Genomic DNA, 19,546 nt, shown 5'->3' on the forward strand with positions numbered 1-19,546 from the left:
TACTGAATACAGGCCCAGAACCATCAAACACTCTTTATATGACAAGCCATTCAATCTTGGAATCATTTTCCTGAACCTCCTTTGAACCCCCTCCAGTGTCAGCACATCTGTTTTTAGATAGGGTGCTCAGTGCAGCTCACATACACCAAGTGAGGCCTGATAAAGCCTCTAGGATATTAGTATCCCCCCCCCCTCCCAGTTCAGGTGCAAACTGTCCCTTTTTTAAAATAGGTCCAACCTTCCCTGGAAGAGAGCCCAATGATCCAAAAATCTTACTCTCTCCTTCCTACACCAACTCCTTAGCCACGTATTAAACTGTATGATCTTCCTAGTTCTGACCTCAGTAGTATGTGGCACGGGGAGCAATCCTGAGATTGCAACCCTGAAGGGCCTGCCCTTTAACTTGGCAGCCTCAACATTTGTAAAGCCTCAACATTACATTCTTGCTTTTATTCATTAGTCCTCTTGAAAGTAATGCTAATATTGCACTTGCCTTCCTTACCACAGACTCGATCTACAAATTAACTTAGAAAACCTACAGCACAATACAGACCCTTCGGCCCATAAGGTTGTGCTGAACATATCCCTACTCTAGAAATTACTAGGCTTACCTATAGGCTTCTATTTTCCTAAACTCCATGTACCTATCCAAAAGTCTCTTAAAAGACCTAGCACATCCACCTCCACCATCTTTGCCGGCAGCCCATTCCACGCACTGGGAAAAAGTCTCTGACTATCCACACGATCAATGCCACTCAATATCTTATACACCTCTATCAGGTCACCTCTCATCCTCCTTCACTCCAAGGAGAAAAGGCCGAGTTCACTCAACCTGTCCTCATAAGACATGCTCCCCAATCCAGGCAACATCCTTGTAAATCTCCTCTGGACCCTTTCTATGGCTTCTACATGCTTCCTGTAGTGAGGTGACCAAAAATGAGCACGGTACTCCAAGTGGGGTCTGACCAGGGTCCTGTATAGTTGCAACATTACCTCTTGGCTCCTAAATTCAATCCCACAATTGATGAAGGCCAATACAACGTACGCCTTCTTAATCACAGAGTCAGCCTGCGCGGCTGCTTTGAGGGTCCTATGGACTCAGACCCCAAGATCCCTCTGATCCTCCACATTGCCAAGAGTCTTACCATTAATACTATATTCTGCCATCATATTTGACCTACCAAAATGAACCACTTCTCACTTATCTGGGTTGAACTCCATCTGCCACTTCTCAGCCCAGTTTTGCCTCCTATCAATGCCCCGCTGTAAACTCTGACAGCCCTCCACACTATCCACAACACCTCCAACCTTTGTGTCATCAGCAAACTTACTAATCCATCCCTCCACTTCCTCATCCAGGTCATTTATAAAAATCACAAAGAGTAAAGGTCCCAGAACAGATCCCCAAGGCACCTCACTGATGACCACTCATGCAGAACATGAATCGTCTACAACCACTCTTTGCCTTCTATGGGCAAGCCAGTTCTCGATCCACAAAGCAATGTCCCCTTGGATCCCATGCCTCCTTATTTTCTCAATAATGCCTTGCTGAAATCCATACACACTACATCTGCTGCTCTTCCTTCATCAATATGTTTAGTCACATCCTCAAAAAAATCAATCAGGCTCGTAAGACACCACCTGCCCTTGACAAAGCCATGCTGACTATTCCTAACCATATTATACCTCTCCAAATGTTCATAAATCCTGCCTCTCAAGATCTTCTCCATCAACTTACCAACCACTGAGGTAATATTCACTGGTCTATAATTTCCTGGTCTATCTCTACTCCATTTCTTGAATAAAGGAACAACATTTGCAACCCTCCAATCCTCTGGCACCTCTCATGTCCCTATTGATGATGCAAAGATCATCGCCAGAGGCTCAGCAATCTCCCCCTTCTCCTCCCACATTAGCCTGGGGTACATCTCATCTGGGCCTGGCAACTTATCCAACTTGATGCTTCCCAAAAGCTCCAGCACATCCTCTTTCTTAATATCTACATGCTCAAGCTTTTCAACCTGCTGCAAGTCATCACTATTATCACTAAGAGCCTTTTCCAATATGAATTCTGAAGTAAAGTATTCATTAAGTACCTCTACTATTTCCTCTGGTTCCATACACACTTTCCCACTGTCACATTCAGTAAGTCCTATTCTTTCACATCTTATCTTCCTGCTCTTCACATACTTGTAGAATGCCTTGGGGTTTTCCTTAATCCAGCCCGCCAATGCCTTCTCATGGCCCCTCCTAATTTTACTCCTGTTAGCCTTATAATCTTCTACATCTCTAACATTACCTAGCTCTCAGAACCTTTTGTAAGAATATCTTTTCTTCTTGACTAGATTTATTAGTCTTTGTACACCATGGTTCCTGCACCCTATCGTAACTTCCCTGTCTCATTGGAACGTACCTTTGCAGAACTTCACACAAATATTCCCTGAAAATTTGCCACATTTCTTCTGTACTTTTCCTTGAGAACATCTGTTTCCAATTTAAGCTTCCAATTTCCTGCCTGATAGCCTCATATTTCCCCTTACACCAATTAAATGCTTTTCTAACTTGTGTGTTCCTATCTCTCTCCAATGCTATGGTAAAGGAGATAGAATTACGATCAAAATGCTCTCCCACTGAGAGATCTGACACCTGACCAGGTTCAATTGCTAATACTAAATCAAGTACAGCCTCTCCTCTTGTAGGCTTATCTGCATATTGTGTCAAGAAACCTTCCTGAACACACCTAACAAACTCCACCCCATCTAAACCATGGCTCTAGGAAGATGCTAATCGATATTTGGGAAATTAAAATCTCCCATCACGACAACTCTGTTATTATTACACCTTTCCAGGATCTGTTTCCCTATCTGCTCCTTGATATCCCAGTTACTTTTGGGTGGCCTACAAAATACACCCAGTAAAGTTATTGACCCCTTCCTGTTCCTAACTTCCACCCACAGATACTCCATAGACAATCCCTCCACGGCATCCACATTTTTTTGCAGCCGTGACAGTATCTCTGATCAACTGTGCCACGCCCCCACCTCTTCTGCCTCCCTCCCTGTCCTTTCTGAAACATCTAAAACCCAGCACTTGAAGTAACCATTCCTGTCCCTGAGCCATCCAAGTCTCTGTATTGGCCACCACATCATATCTCCAAGTACTGATCCACGCTCGAAGCTCATCATCTTTGTTCACAACACTTCTTGCGTTAAAATAGAAAAGTCTCAAACCTTCGGTCTGAGCATGTCCCTTCTCTATCACCTGACGCTGTCTCCTATCTTTCTCTATTTGAGAGCCAGATGCCTCTTCCCCAGTCTCTTCAGTTTGGCACCTGAGGACATTTCTATCACATACAAACCTTTGATTTCTGTCCATATAAGCAGTCTTCGTATGACCTTTATCCTCCTCCACCTCACCATCTGCTCTAACACTTTGGTTCCCTTCCCCCTGCAAATTTAGTTTAACCCCCCCCGCCGGAGCAGCACTAGCTAACCCCTGCAAGGATGTTAGTCCCCTTCCAATTCAGGTGTAATCCGTCCCGTCGGAGCAGGTCCCACCTTCCCCGGAACAAAACCCAACTGAAGCCCTCCCTCCTGCACCATCTCCGTAGCTACATATTTATCTGCATTATCTTCCTATTTCTAGCCTCACTAGCACGTGGCACGGGGAGCAATCCTGAGATTGCAACCCTGGAGGTCCTGTCCTTCAACTTTGCACCTAACTCCCTAAAGTCGCTTTGCAGGACCTCCTCCTCCTTCCTATCTATGTCATTGGTCCCTAGTGGACCACGATATTTGGCTGCTCACCCTCCATCCTGAGAATACCAAGAACTTGATACAAGATATCGCAGACCCTGGCACTAGGGAGGCAACAGACCATCTGGGATTCTCGATCTCTCCCACAGAACCTCTTATCTGTCCCCTTATCAAATCCCCTATCACTAGTGATCTCCTCTTTCCCCTCCTTTCTTTCTGAGCTGAGGGTCCAGTCTCGGTGCCAGAGATGTGACCACTACAATTTGTCCCTGGTAGGTCGTCCCCACCAACAGTATCCAAAATGGTATACTTATTGTTGATGGGGACGGCCACAGGGGTGCTCTGCTCTTCCTGTCTATTCCCCTTCCCTCTCCTGCTAGTCACCCAGCTACCTACCTCCTGACTTTTAAGGGTGACTACCTCCCTGAAACTCCTGTCTATTTCTGCCTCTGCCTCACAAATGATCCGAAGTTCATTCATCTCCAGCTCCAGTTCCCTAACTTGGTTTATCAGGAGCTGCAACTGGATGCACCTTTTACAGGTGTAGCCATCAGGGACTTCACACATCCTGCATACGGAGCACTCGACTGCCCTAACTGCTGCCTCCATTACTTACTCCTAAGTTAATTAAATTAATTAAAGGAACTTACCCGGCCTTACTTCCAGTAACATCACAACAACATTTACCCTGCTCATGGACGGTGTGCCATTCCTGTCAGGCTACATAGCATCCACGCCATGCCACTAGAGTCAAAAAGAGATACTTTCCCCAAGCAGTGAGGCTGATCAACAACTCTATCCACTAACGTACCTCTCCACACCCCCAACCCCTATTAATTTATCATTTCCTGTTAGAGTCACCTCATGTACAGACATCCTGTGTCCAGTGCCACTTAAATGGGCATACAATTGATCTACGTATATAAGCTAACTTATGTGTTTATATTTATAGTGCTTTTTTTTATTATTATTATTGCTGCAGTCTTCATCTTTATAAGACCATTAGATTGAGGATTTTTGGGCTGCATTGGATGTGAAGTAACAATTATTTTGTTTTCGTTACACTTGTGTACAGGAAATGACACAGTCAGAGAGGTACAGCCCAGAAACAGGCCCTTCGGCCCATTTAGTCCAGGCCGAATACACTCAAACTGCCGACTCCCATCAACCTGCACCAGGACCAAAGCCCCCATACCCCAACATCCACGTACCTATCCAAATTTCTCTTGAACATTGAAATCAAGCTCGATGGACCACTTATGCTGGCAACTCATTCCACACTCTCATGACCTTCTGAGAGAAGTTGTTTCCCCTCATGTTCCCCTTAAACCCTTAACACAGACTTTTGGTTGTAGTTCGATCCAAAAAGCCTGCTTACATTTAGTCTCTCTATACCTCTCATAAATTTGTATACCTCTATCAAATCTTCTCTCAGTTCTCTTTACTTTTAGCTCAGAACCAGTAACATCCTTGTAAGTTTTCTCTGTATTCTTTCAACTTTGTTTACATATTTCCTGTAGGTAGGTAATCAAAACTGCACACAATTCTCTACATTAGGCCTCAACAACATCTCGTACAACTTCAACGTAACATCCCATCTCCTGTACTCAATACTTTGATTTATGAAGGCCAATGTGCTAAAAGCTTTCTTTACTACCCTGTGACACCACTTTCAACAAATTATGGACCTGTATTCCCAGATCTCTTTTTTCTACCACTCTCCTCAGTGCCCTACCAGTCACTGTGTAAGACCTACCCTGCTTGGTCCTACCGAAGAGCAAGACCTCACACTTGTCTGCATTAAAATCCATCTACCATTTTTCACACACAAAATGCTGGTGGAACACAGCAGGCCAGGCAGCATCTATAGGGAGAAGCACTGTCGATGTTTCGGCCTGAAACGGCGACAGTGCTTCTTATAGATGCTGCCTGGCCTGCTGTGTTCCACCAGCATTTTGTGTGTTGTTTGAATTTCCAGCTTCTGCAGATTTCGTGTCTACAATTTTTCAGCTGATTTTTCCAGCTGATGCACATCCCTCTGCAAGCCATGTTAGCCTTCCTCACTGTCCACTACACCCCTAGTCTGGGTGTCGTCATCTGCAAATTTGCTGATTGTTATCATCCAGATCATTTATAAAGATGACAAACAACAACAGACCCAGCACTGATCTCTGTGGCACACTACTATTCACAGGCCTCCAGTTGGAGAGGCAACCCTCTACTACCACTCTCTGGCTTCTCCCACAAAGTCAATGTCTAATCCAATTCACTACCCGATCCGGAATGCCGAGCGACTGAACCTTCTGGACCAGCTTTCCATGTGGGACCTTACTAAAACCCGTGCAGACAACATCCACTTTCCTGGTAACTTCCCTGAAAAACTGTTAAGATTGGTTAGACATGATCTACCAAGCATGAAGCTCTCAGAATACTTCCCAATAACTTTCCCACAACTAACGTCAGATTCACCAGCCTATAATTTCCTGGCTCATGCTTAGAGCCTTTTTAAAACACGGATAAAAAGAATTCACTTACAATTTCCCTCATCTGTTTTGGCTCCACACATGGATTACCATTCTGGTCTTCCAGATTATCAACCTTGTCCTTTGCAGTGCTTTTGCTTTTCGCATATCTGTTGAATCCCTTGGGATTCTCCTTCATCTTGTCTGCTAGAGCAACTTCATGCTTTCTTTTAGCCTTCCTGATTTGGTTTTGTGGGAGAAGCCAGACAGTGGTAGTAGAGGGTTGCCTCCCTAACTGGTAGCTTTGCATTTCTTGTGTTGTTCGTCCTTCGGAGTCGAAGACGACCACGACTTCTGTCAGGTGGAGGGTTTGTGACTGTGGGTCCGGAGGTGACTGGTGAGGCCAATCCGGGCCCTGAAAGCTTGCCCACATGTGGGGCACATGAGGGTAGGTGCTGCAGTGGAAGTGGAGGTAGCTCAAGCCTCGTGCGTGCGGCGTGTTTCCTCTGAGCCTCTGCGGTGCGTCTGATTTCCGCTGCGTACGCTCCTTTACTGGTCTTGCTCCACCAGAGCAAGCGATTCCCAGCTACTGGGATTGATGGTGTGTGTGAATCCCAGTAGCTGGGAATTGATGTTGATTTCTTGTACTCCATAAGCGTCTCATTTGTCCCTACTTGCCTATACCTCCGATGGACCTTTTGTTTTAAAAAAAAACCAGGGCCTCAATATCTCTTGAAAACTAAGGTTCCCTATACTTGTTATCTTTACCTTTTATTCTGCCAGGCACATACAAGGTTTGTACACTCAAAATTTTGTTATTGAAGACCTTCCACTTTCTAAGTACATCTTTGCCAGAGAACAACCTGTCCCTATCCACACTTGCCAAATCACTTCTGATACCATCAAAATTGGCCTTTCTCCTATTTAGAACCTCAACAGAATCTATCTGGGCAGTTACCAACCTGATGGTATGAACATCGATTTCTCAAACTTTGGGTAATTTCTACCCCCCCTCACTTTTCCCATTCTGGTGACCCCCTTCTCTTCTCCTCACCCACCCATCACCTCCCTCTGATTCCTCTCCTCCTTCCTTTTCTCCCATGGTTCAATCTCCTCTCCAATTCCTTCTTCTCCAGCCCTTTACCACTTGCCCCTATCACCTCCCAGCTTCTCACTGCATTCCCCCCCACCCACCTCTCACCTGCCAGCTAGTCCTCCCCCCCCGACCTTATTATGGTTTCTGCTCTCTTCTGTTCTCACCCCAGTGAAGGGTTTCAGACCAAACTATAAATTCATTGTAGATGCTGCCTGACCTGCTGAGTTCCATCAGCATTTCTGTGTGTTGCTCACGGCTCTAACTGTCTCCTGAAGCTATTTATCATTTACCTAAACCATTTGTCTATTTTTGATTTTGGAACATCTGCAAAGATTGTACCCTTGCCCTGTAAACCCATGGTTAGGGGCAAAAATGTAAAGCAAAGTCCTAACAGTGACTCTGGAAACAGAAATCTAACTCCTTACAGCACTTCAGCCTGGCACGTCTCCGTCTGCTTTTTTACCACTATCCTTATCAAAATGTCAACTTCAACTCTGGAAAATTCCACTTTTGAAATGCTTTTCTGAGGTTGGCACCATCAATACAAACTCCAATCCTTACCAAGCACTTAATCAAAGAACTTCACAATCAGGTAAATACATATGACCATAAGGATTCTGTCCTTGATCACCATTTTCACAAGATTCCTCCTCTGAATTATTACTTTAAGTGGGCTGGACAGTTTAGTTTACAAAGCTTCAATACGGCTCTGGCATGCTTACCATATGCCACTGGGGTCAATTTTAAGACGGTGTGCAGGGGGCACTTCAGGTATGGAAGCTCCTCTGTGGACAGAAGAAAAAACAGTGGAAATGAGACAGGTGAGAATTTGCCCATTTACCCCGCTGGTGTACTAAATCATGCCTTGTCTAACAGTAAAGGAGACTCCATCAAACCTCTGGGAAGCACAGTTCCTCAAATACACATTACAAAGATTCCTCTGCCACATAAAAGTGTAAGAATTGTTGGACAGAAACCTCTTTTGAGGAGGATCTGGGGCTTGTAACAGATGGAGTACCAGCCCTGTTTGGGCTGGGGTAGGGGTGTAGGGCTTTTGGGTGGATGAGGACAAACGGGGAGATGAGAATGGGGTGGCACCAGAGTTGAATCTTGAATTCTCCAATTGGAAAAGCAGCTGGTAGCAGAAGCATGAAGGTCATTATATGTCACTGTCACAAAGCACACAGCAGCACCTCTGTACAGCAAAAGGCAGCACAAGCAATGTTGTGGCATCATCCTCCTGTTTACCTGCTGTTTTATCGAGGAAATACGCCAGCAAGCAGCGCATGACGGCTTGGTGACAGATGACTAAAACATTCTCCTGCCTCTCGAGCTCCATGATCACTGGCTCCAGGCGCTGAACCAAATCTTCGTACGACTGGAGGAGAAGAAACAGATTACAACAATGGTCAAAGCAGGTCACTGCCACTGTAAGAACATTTCAGACTCCTAGCCTTGATTTGTATTAAACTTGCTGTAAAATCACGGATACCATCTCATTCCCACTGTCACATTCCTGTGCCACCTGGAGCTGGCACTGAACATCCACTTTTCATTACGCATGACAGACTTCAAAAATCATTGCATTGATAGTAATGCAAGAAGATGACAAACACAAAGCTTTAATCAACAGAGAGGTCTACAATATTCACTGCCATCAATAGGGCATGTAATTCAATGACCCAGGCCACTGTCTTTTTTTGGGCTGCACACAATACTCAGCTAAACTCTTGGTCTCGGACTCTGTGGATTTCAGTTCAGAATGCTATTTGATTGTGGTTATTGTTTGCCTGATTTGGTTTTTTTTCTCTGTACATTGGGTGTTCAGCGGCCGGAGATTTGTGGCTGCCTGTTAGGAGACAAATCTCAAGGTTGCATAATGAATACATACTTTGATAATAAATGTACTTTGAACTTTGAATATTCCAAGTGCAAAGTCTTGTACAACTGCAGTGCGATTTCCTGACTCATACGCGATGTTCCGATCAGTAAAAGCAAGTGTGCCATACACCACCCTTACCAACTTGTCTACTTCTGTTGCTACAAGTATGTGAACTATGAATTTGCACCCCAAGATTTTAAAAGGCATTGGATAGGAAGGATGTAGAGGGATAGAGGCAAATGGGATTGCCTCTATCCCATATCTGTGTGGTATCATTGTGAGAGTCATTGCTTCCAAAGGCTGGTGAGTCCAGGACTGGGAGCTGGGCCTCAGGCAGAAGGGTAAACGACTTCCAGCTGAGAGAAGAACTCACTTCCTTAGAGCTTGTGATATACGTATAATGGGAATCCTCACCCTCTGAGGGCTATGGAAGGCCAGGTACTAGTCCTACAATTAGGTGAGAAAAGAACTAGCACTCACCTCGCCCTTTGGGTACCGGTATCTATACTTGTCCTGATCCCTGAGTGCAAATTCGGCTGGGTAGTTCTGCTGAATTTCTTCGTACATCAGTTCCTCGCACACGCCCTGTGGAGACAGTCACTGTGTGAACAGGGTGAGGCTGCACCCACACTGAAGAAAACACCCCACCCACTGTTTGATGCTGAGTAAATAAACCCACATATGAGGCTGGTCAGCATGGTTACTGCTGGTCACCACTAGTCAGTGTGGACACCAATGGCCACGACTCACACCACCATCTCTGTTCACGCACCACTGGTCACTGCTCCACACTACCGGTCACTCTCAACTGTGAGCAACAACCTTACCACCAAACAGACCATGAGTGACAATTCTCCCCCCAACAACTCATTCCCGACCCTCTGGCAGTGATCAATAGAGATCGACAGTGTGGGACGGTGACCAACCCATGGTCCTGATTTGACAATATTGGAAGGGGAACGCTATTCCCAAAGGGAGGGGGTGAGGAAAGGGCACTGGTGAGTGGATGGACATTGGGTCCCAGGCCTGAGGGCCATTAGAGGGAGAGTAACAGAGCAATTCACTGAGCTGACTCCAGGGCTCCCTACTGCCCCAACACTACCGTTATGCACATCAACCACTGACAGTCTGCTCTTCCCTGTTAAACCACCAAAACCTTTTGTACACAGAGTGTAAGCAGGTAACCACAAAACTGAGTGGTTTCTTGGATTAGATGTACACCCTGATCCTGTTACAAAGACCACACAATTGCAGATGTACTCAGTGATACCTGGTGAATGGAACAGGATCCCTGTACTCCCTGCTTTCACTCTGATGATTGCCACCAGGTTGTTCTTCAATGATAAACTGTGGGCCAATGGGGCTGTACTGCTGTCAGTGTGAGGGAACAGCAATGAACTCACCGCATCTATTTCATTCAATGCTTTCCACTGCTCATATGGCACGTTCAAAGCCTCAGCTGTCTGGATCGTCCTTTTCATTTGACTGGTCCATACCTTCAGATCCTTTATGTTCTGATCCTGAATGAACATTCCCAATGATCTGGCAAACTAGGAAAGTAAGTGGAGATGTGGTGGATAATCTCTGACTACTGCAGATTCTATGCACATCAACAATCAACTTTTACCCTCCAATCAAACACTGCCTATGTCAGTAGGCATTCGAGCTCTCGGCTCAGAAGCTACCAACTGCACTGCTTCCTGAGCAAGTGCCCAACAGCCACGAAGCCGTTAAGAAGCTCATGTGGTCAGCATTTGCTTGGACAATTTGGATGGCCTTCATCAGTCAAAGCACTGAGTACATACGTTGGGACATTATGTTGCAGTTGTACAAGTTGCCGGTGAGGCTGTACTTGGAGGAAAGTGCAGTTTTGGTTAGCCTGTTAAAAGAAATATCTGGGGAAGCAGACAACATATTCAGCAAGGGCTTGCTGGGCTGAAAGGCCTGTATCCATGCCAGATAAAGCCTGGCAAGATGGCGGAACGACACAGTTTGCAGTGGCCTCTCCGGAGTTGATATCTATTATCTGTTAAGCAGGGTGCCGTGCACAATCCTAATCTGATGAAAAACGGATGTGGGAGCATGGAGGACCATCTGGAAATCTCCAGGAAGACCTTCTTCGTTGCTGCTGCTGCTGTGAGGTCCGGGTCTCTGCTGAGAAGCACAGGCCCCCAGTCCTCGGGGTCGCGTTGCTGGTGGCCATTGGCGGGGGCGTTGTAGTGCACTCGGCACAGGATGGTGCTCAGAGAGGCTGTGCCAGAGGGGATGGTTGGAGGCTCAGAGGTTTGACGGACTCGGAGTCCGCTGCAGTCGGGGCACTTTCACTGTGGGCTGTGTCCGCAAGGCCGAGTCCAGCGGCATCTTGGAGGTCCATAGCGGGGGTATTCCCTCCCGCCGCCTGCGTGGGATGACAAGTCAATCAGGACCTTGAGGACTTGTGGAAACTGTGTGGTGGTTTCTTTCAAACTTATAGTCTTTTAACATCTTTGGACTATTTTTACTATGCCTATGGTCTGTTTTTTAAAAAAAAATCAATTATGCTATTGTCTGCACTATTGTAACTATATGTTAACTATATGTAACTATGTGGTTTTGGTTAGGTCTTGTAGCTTTAGATTTTGGTTTGTTGGGTGTTAAGAGTTGGTGTCCTGACTTGGTGTGTCTGGGTAGTCTAGTTTTATCTGGTGGGGTTGCAGCTCCTTTCCGGGGAACGCGCTAAGATGGTAGTGCAATATTAATACGCAGCGGCCTCTCCGGACTCTGGATTTGAGGACTACCAAACGTTATGTGGATTTTCTGGTGTAGTTTGTTTTGTCATGTGGTTTTGTGATATCATTCTGGAGAACGTTGTCTCATTTTTAAACTGCACTGCATTTGTGGTTTCTAAATGACAATAAACTGAAACTGAACTGAACTGATACAGTATCTTTATGACTCTTTTAGAATGTAAGTGGAAGGGTTGTCAAGTTTGCAGATGAGGACATAATTAGTGTCATATCAGATTGTGAAGAGGGTTATTTAAGATCTCTGGGGATCCAGTTCAGATAGACAAGTGGGTTGAGAAACTGTAGGTGGAATTTAACTCTGACAAGTGCAAGGATTTAGATAGTAGGGTGCAACTGAAAAGCCCATGGGTGCAGGCACACAGGTAAACAGGGTGGAAAAGAAGGCATTTCACACTCTGGCCTTTGTCAGTTACAGAAGTTGGGATGATATGTTGCTGTGGTATGTGGATGAGTGATATCACCTTGTTTTTATATTATTTTCCCTTTGAAATAAATATCAACATTGCATTTGCCTTCTTTACCACAGACTCCACCTGTAAATTAACCTTCTGCGCATCTCCAATTTGAGAGGGGGAAGCATTCATCAGATGTATCGGTATCGCAATGGAATAAAGGGAATTCCAGAGGCATGAGAGAGGAACTTGCGCAGCTGAATTGGAGGATACTGGAGGGGTTGACTGCAGAGCCGAGATGGTTGAAGGAGGGCCGGAAGAAGGTTGGGGGGGGGCCGCCAGGAGAAGGGGGGGCACTTGATTGTTAGGGCAAAAGTCATTCATCAGGATACACTAAGTACTTCTGTTATTTTCCGTTTTGTTTGAAAGAGATTAGTTTATAAATTTTTGATTGTTTCATTTCTTCACCTCCAGCCTGATGGACTCCAAACTTTCTGTGAGAGGAACAGCAGGCTAACATAACCCTTGCAGGAATGAAACAGGTGGGCAGGTATCTCCTCCCCTTCTGACTCATGGGAACCCCAATCCCCATACATGTCCAATAATTACTAACCTGGGAAAGATACTCCTCTCAGACCCTCTGGCTGTTCAACATGTCCAACCACTCCAGATTACATCCTCCAGTTCCTTCACTCAGTGAGAAACCCTCACACTCTGGCTACAATCACCATGTCCAACCTCTACAGAGGGATCACATCTCAATTCCATTACTCAGTCAGTGAGAAACCTTCACTCTGGCTAGTCAATATATGCTGCCTCTGCAGGGGCACAGTGATCAATTCTTCAGTTGCACCACTCAGTCAGTGAGAAATCTGAAGCAAGGTTGTTGTCATTTGCGCTGAGAAACCTACAGGTAGTTGAGGGACGAAGCATGGCAACAGGCAGAGTTGAGATCCACCTGGCCCAGACTCACCTGTTTGCCACGACTAGACAGGCCCGAGTCACCACCTATCCGGCCCTTCAGATTCAGCTCACTCTCACCATGACGACAGAGATAGATGGAGCGTGGAGTTATGTGGATGTTCATGAGGTAGTAAACGATTTTACTTTGAATGTGATCCAATACATGGTTGACAAGGTAGCGTCTTCCAACATCCATGATTTTAATGAAAGAAAGATCCCTTGGAGAAATAACATTACAATAACTAAAAGTGACACCATCACACTCACAAAGGGAACTGTTCACGGAAAGACACTCACATATATTCATCATCAGTCACACAAGAGTGTTTTATGACTCTGGGCCTGTACTCACTGGAGTTTAGAAAAATGAGGAGCGATCTCATTGAAACCTATTGATTATTGAAAGGCCAAGATAAAGTGGATGTGGAGAAGATGTTTCCTATAGCAGGGAAGTCTAGGATCAGAGGGCACAACCTCAGAACAGAGATGAAGAGGAATTTCCTCAGCCAGAGGGTGCTGAATTTGTGGAATTCGTTGTCACAGATGGCTGTGGAGATCAAGTCATTGGGTGTAGATAAAGCAGAGGTTGATAGGTTCTTGATTAAGGGCATCAAAGTTTATGGGGTGAAGGTTGAAAGGGATAATAAATCTGTCATGATGAAATGGTCAAGCAGATTCGATTGGCTGAATGGCCTAACTCTATGCCTTATGGAATTAAGAATAAGGAGAAATAGGCAGGCCACCCAACTCATTGAGCCAGTTTCACCATTTAATAAAACAGGGACAGCTTTGGCATGAGGTAGGGGCTGAGGTGGCCTATGCAGTGATTTTCCCACGCTGGCAATGAAGAGCAGTATCCTCACCTACCAGTGAACCTGGCTGGGGACACGAACCAACACAGGAACATGCAGGGGCTGGGAAACTGGACAAAGCATGGGCTCCAGGCAACAGTGATCTCTGGTGAAAGAGAGTAGAGAGAAGGGCAGACACCTCTGCCCCCCCCCCCCCACACCCCGGTGAATGTGTAGAACAGGACATCACAGGGGCAATAAACATTAAGAAAGCCCTGAGTGTCCATGGTCAGAGATTGTTGGGGCCATGACCAATGGAAATTTTTATCTGCCACAACAAAGTGGCTCCTGTATTGGAGAAAACTAGCAGGAATAAAGCAGGGGATGTGAGTCTATTGTCACTGGCAGGGACATTACTGGGATAAGTTGCTTTGCTATGGACAGCCTAACTCACGAATGTAACTGATGGCTTTGAATATGTAACTGAATGAGGTCCATGCATCTAATGTGATCTTTATGGACTTCAGTGATTCTTCCAAAAGTCCGAATTAATAAAGGTAGGACATACATTTTGAATGGTTGGGTACTGTGGTGCCTTAAGCAACAATTGTATAAATAACCCCTGAAGTTGGCAGCACAGGGTGGGGAATACAGCATCCAGAATACATGTTCAGTAACTGGGCACAGAAAACAAGAGTGGAAAAGTTATGGTGCAATTTTAAAAAGGACTGTTTAGGCCACAGTGGGGGGACAGGTGCAGGTCTCGTCACTGCAGTACAGGGTGTGACTACACTAGAGGGTGTAGAGAAAGTTCACTTGGATGTGACCTGGGACAGAGTATTTCAGGAATGAGGACCAGTGTTCCCTCTAAGGTGCGTGCTCACACATCTTTTGCTACTAGCACACGAAGGAATTTAAACAGCACAAAAGGCTGTCACCCTCTACTTCGTTGACGTGTTAGGAATATTTCACCATCATAGGCAATCACACTTCCTGTTCTGGTTTCTGATGCAGATGGTGTTGACAATGTGGAGTTTGCGATGATAAATCTGCAGATTTTAGAACTGGCTTATTTATACTCTATTTATCGAAGAATATATTGTGTTGGCCAAGTGTCTAAGATGTCAGTCTAGTGACCTGAAGGTCGCTAGTTCGAGCCTCAGCTAAGGTAGTGTGTTGTGTCCTTGAGCAAGGCACTTAACCACACATCGCTCTGCGACGACACCGGTGCCAAGCTGTATTGGCCCTTGCCCTTCCCTTGGACAACATCGGTGGCGTGGAGAGGGGAGACTTGCAGCTTGGGCAACTGCCGGCCTCCCATAGAACCCTGTCCAGGCCTGCGCAAGTCCTGGTCTCTGGAGACTAACAGCTGCCTATTGAAGAAATTATTGAAGCAAAGGGTGCAAAGCACAAAAGAACTGCTAGTTCATTTACAGTGGAATGGCTTATTGAAACAGTAGAAACTGCTACACTGAAAGCTCATGAGGTCAGGAAAATACAGCTACAAGAAATATCTATGTACAATACAGAAACTGGTGTTACCTGCATGTATTTTCACATGCAAAAGTTGCTGCAGAATTTGCAAGTGGGAAGAACTGGAGTGATATATTTAGCAAGCAAATTACATATGAACTGTGTGCAAAAACTGTGTGAAAAAAATCCTTCTTACCCGTTAGAGGCCTGCTGTGCATGTTCTGTGCGTGTGTTGATGAATGAGAACAAGAATGATCAAACACAGAGGGAATCAAAGTTCATATTTACAGTTATTTTATTTCTTTTAAACAACGAACAAACTGGACTTGGTAGTTTATTATCCTTAGAATAGCTTCAGGTTTACTTCCACTTAAAAACTCAGTGCGCAAATTAGAGGGAACATTGTTGAGGAGAGACTCTTTGGGCTGGGTCTGTTTTCCCAGGCTAGGAGCTGGGGGGGGGGGCAGGGGGGAGAAGAGGGGTGCTGAGAGGATTAACAAGCATGGCAATACATCATGGGAAACTTTCCCCAGTGATAGGTAAGTCTAAGAGGTTGTAGGTTTAAAGGTATAGAGGAGATGTGAGGAAATTCGTTTTCATAGTTTGACCAGAATGCACTGCTCAAGATGGCAATGAAGGCAGAGCCTCTCACGGTGAAGTATATAAAAGCCCAGCCATCTAACTGACCTATGCACTCCTCTGCCTATTCACAGCTCACCAATTACTGTTTCACCCACCGTGTGCTGTCAACAGACATATCCAACAGGCCATCAACACTCACAGCCACATCAATTGCAATTACATTTATTTATAAGAAAAACAGCAATATTATTTATATGACAAACAACCCCGTAATATGGTTAAACTGGAAAGAGTTCAGAAAAGGTTTAGGAGGACATTGCCAGCACTGAAAGGCCTTTTAGAGAGAGAGATCAATCCAGCTGGGTCTTTATTCCCTGGAACGTAGGAGAATGAGGGGTGACCTTAACGAAATGTTTAAAATTATGAAGCATTCATAGAATGGACAGTAACAGTCTTTTCCCCAGGGTATGGAATTCCAAAACTAGGGGGCAATTATTTAGGATAAAAGGGACCCGAGAGGTATCTTTTCACATCAAAGATGGTGGGCATTTGGAACGAGCAGGTACAATAATATAATTTAAGAAGCACTCGGATGGTAAGTGGAGGTTCAGGGTTTGGAGGGATATGGGCTGACTAGCAAACTGGGACTAGCTGGGTGTGCATGAACTGGTTGGCCAAAGGGCCCATATCAACACTGAGTTGCTCCATGTCTTAGTCACAAATGTGAAGCAGAAGTGCGTTTACTGTGTACCAGGTGACTGCTGCTGAAAGAGAACTGTTAACATTGAAAACTACAGCACAATGGTCCACAATGTAGTGTTGACCCTCCAAAATCAATCTTACCCTCTATCTGAATATAGTCATAGAGAAGTGCATCACAGAAACAGGTCCCTTGGCCCATCCAGTCCATACCAAAACCATTTAAACTGCCTACTCCCATCGACCTGCACCAGGACCATAGACCTAATATCTAAGATTCTCTTAAATCCCTCAAGCACCATCCCTGGCAGTGTATTCCACACACCCACCGCTCTGTGTACAAAACCTACCTCTGACATCTCCCCTATACTTTCCTTCAATCATTTTTAAATTATGCCCTGTGGTGTTAGCCATTTCTGCCCTGGGAAAAAGTCTCTGCCCATCCACTCTATCAATGCCTCTTATCATCTTGTACACCTCTATCAAGTTACCTCATCCTCCTTCACTCCAAAGAGAAAAGCCCTCATTCACTCAACGTTTCATCAGGTAGGCGTTCCCAACCTGGGGTCTACAGACTCCTGAGTTAATGGTAGGGGTCCATGGCAAAAACAAGTTGGGAATCTCTTCAGTAAAGGGCCAGGAGTGAGCAGCAGCTGTGATGGGAGGTAACTGATGTGTATGAATGCTGAAGAACAGTACTGACTGTGCCGTTGATGCTTGTTGATGCAATGTTGCCTCCTACAAACACGCCTCTTTAAAGTACTAGCATGCCCAATGGCTGGTGGGAGTAGGTAGGAGATGTCAAGGTGACTGTGCTCAGGAGCCAACATACTTATCTGATACTTCATCCAGAGACTGGTATGTGTTCTGGTAACATTCAATCCGTTTCAGGAAGTCCGCTATGGCCTCATCAGTGCTGCAGTCCCTGTAGTCAGGGCTTCCCAGCTTCACTTGCTAAAAGGAAAAAATGGAAATGATTAGCAAACTCCTTGGGATAGCAAAATACCTCCTCCATATTCACAGATGCATTGAGAAGTTTCCACATTGATCAGTGCTTTCTAAGGTGCTGCTACTGGGCAGAGCAGGCAGGGTCTGTAACTTAAACCTGATTCAGCCACAGAACTACAGAGGGCAGCAGCAGGTTCAGTTTTCTGGTGGTAAGGATCATCAAACAGGAAACTAACACAGCAGAACTCTGTAGCCACAGCAGGCATCTCTCAGACAGAGAGGATTATCAGGACTACATTATCATTTACAACTTAATACTACACTCGTCAGGCTACAGTTGAAGTACTATGTGCCATTCTATTCAGTAGAACAGAAACCGGAGACACAAGAAACTTCAGTGACTGGATTCTGGAACAAGAAACAATCTGACAGAGGAACTCAGCGGATCAAGCAGAATCTGTGGAGGCAGAAGGATTACTGACGTTCCCAACTGAGACCCCACATCAGAACCTTTTGCCTCTCCACATGCTGACTGACCCTCCAAGTTCCTCTAGCAGCTTACCTTTGCATTGGAAAGATGGATTTGCACTGTGGAGTGGACTAGGGAGATTCACCATGACGTTGCTGGGATAGAGTTTTAGTCATGAAGCCCAACATACCTGGTGGCCTCAGAAGTTAATGGTAGCCATTTTCTGAAATGTTGCTGTCTCTGGAACAGCTCTAATCGTCAGAGGGTAGCTAACACATACTATCTTATACAGCAAGAAGCAAGAATACAGGGGATTATACTATGTCAGCCTGACATTCAGGCAAACAATAGAATGAGAGAAAATCAAGAAAATATGCTCCTCAGCTCTACAGAAATCGATGCTGGAGGTGGGTGCATTTAACACAGCTGGAGGGCATTCAACCCCTAAAGGCTGCCCATGACAACAGCTCACTTCCTCTTATCTGCCAGTTCCCCATAATCCCAGAACCATCAGATATTTATGTACCTTCACCTTAGCTCTATCTAATGATCAGAAAGGGTGGGTAATGTAGCAGGATCGCAGGGTCCTCTTTTGAGTCAGTATGGGTGGAAGTCAGGAACAGGAAGGGAGCAGTTACTCTACTGGAGGTATTCTATAGGCCCCCTGGTAGCAGCAGAGATACCGAGGAGCAGATTGGGAGGCAGATTATGGAAAGGTGCAAAAATAACAGGGTTGTTATCATGGGTAACTTTAACTTCCCCAATATTGATTGGGACTTGATTAGTTCCAAGGGTTTAGATGGGGCAGAGTTTGTTAAATGTGTCCAGGATGGATTCCTGTCACAGTATGTTGACAGACCGACTAGGGGGAATGCCATACTAGATCTAGTATTAGATAATGAACCGGGTCAGGTCAAAGATCTATCAGTGGGTGAGCATCTGGGGGACAGTGATCACCACTCCCTGATCTTTAGCATTATCATGGAAAAAGATAGAATCAGAGAGGACAGGAAAATTTTTAATAGGGAAAGGGCAAATTTTGAGGCTATAAGGCTAGAACTTGCAGGTGTGAACTGGGATGATGTTTTATCAGGGAAACATACTATAGACATGTGGTCGATGTTTAAGGATCTCTTGCAGGATGTTAGGGATAAATTTGTCCCGGTGAGGAAGATAAAGAATGATAGGGTGAAGGAACCATGGGTGACAAGTGAAGTGGAAAATCTAGTCAGGTGGAAAAAGGCAGCA

At 45.3% G+C, this 19,546-nt stretch overlaps 1 protein-coding gene across 4 annotated transcripts in view; it reads right to left on the minus strand.

The window, feature by feature from the left end:
- The window catches only part of LOC132377645 (6-phosphofructo-2-kinase/fructose-2,6-bisphosphatase 4-like), a 178,660-nt gene that overhangs the window by 15,701 nt on the left and 143,413 nt on the right, over window positions 1–19,546 (minus strand). For all 4 annotated transcript variants that reach the window (XM_059943833.1, XM_059943834.1, XM_059943836.1 and 1 more), the window contains 6 exons: window positions 17,714–17,835; window positions 13,347–13,554; window positions 10,599–10,745; window positions 9,676–9,780; window positions 8,562–8,691; window positions 8,036–8,098 (listed from right to left, as the gene is read on the minus strand). In XM_059943833.1, the coding sequence (XP_059799816.1) occupies window positions 8,036–8,098; window positions 8,562–8,691; window positions 9,676–9,780; window positions 10,599–10,745; window positions 13,347–13,554; window positions 17,714–17,835 (775 nt within the window). The remainder of the gene's footprint in view (window positions 1–8,035; window positions 8,099–8,561; window positions 8,692–9,675; window positions 9,781–10,598; window positions 10,746–13,346; window positions 13,555–17,713; window positions 17,836–19,546) is intronic.

This window comes from Hypanus sabinus, chromosome 19 (genome assembly GCF_030144855.1).
Source record: "Hypanus sabinus isolate sHypSab1 chromosome 19, sHypSab1.hap1, whole genome shotgun sequence".
In the NCBI taxonomy this organism is placed as follows: domain Eukaryota; kingdom Metazoa; phylum Chordata; class Chondrichthyes; order Myliobatiformes; family Dasyatidae; genus Hypanus; species Hypanus sabinus.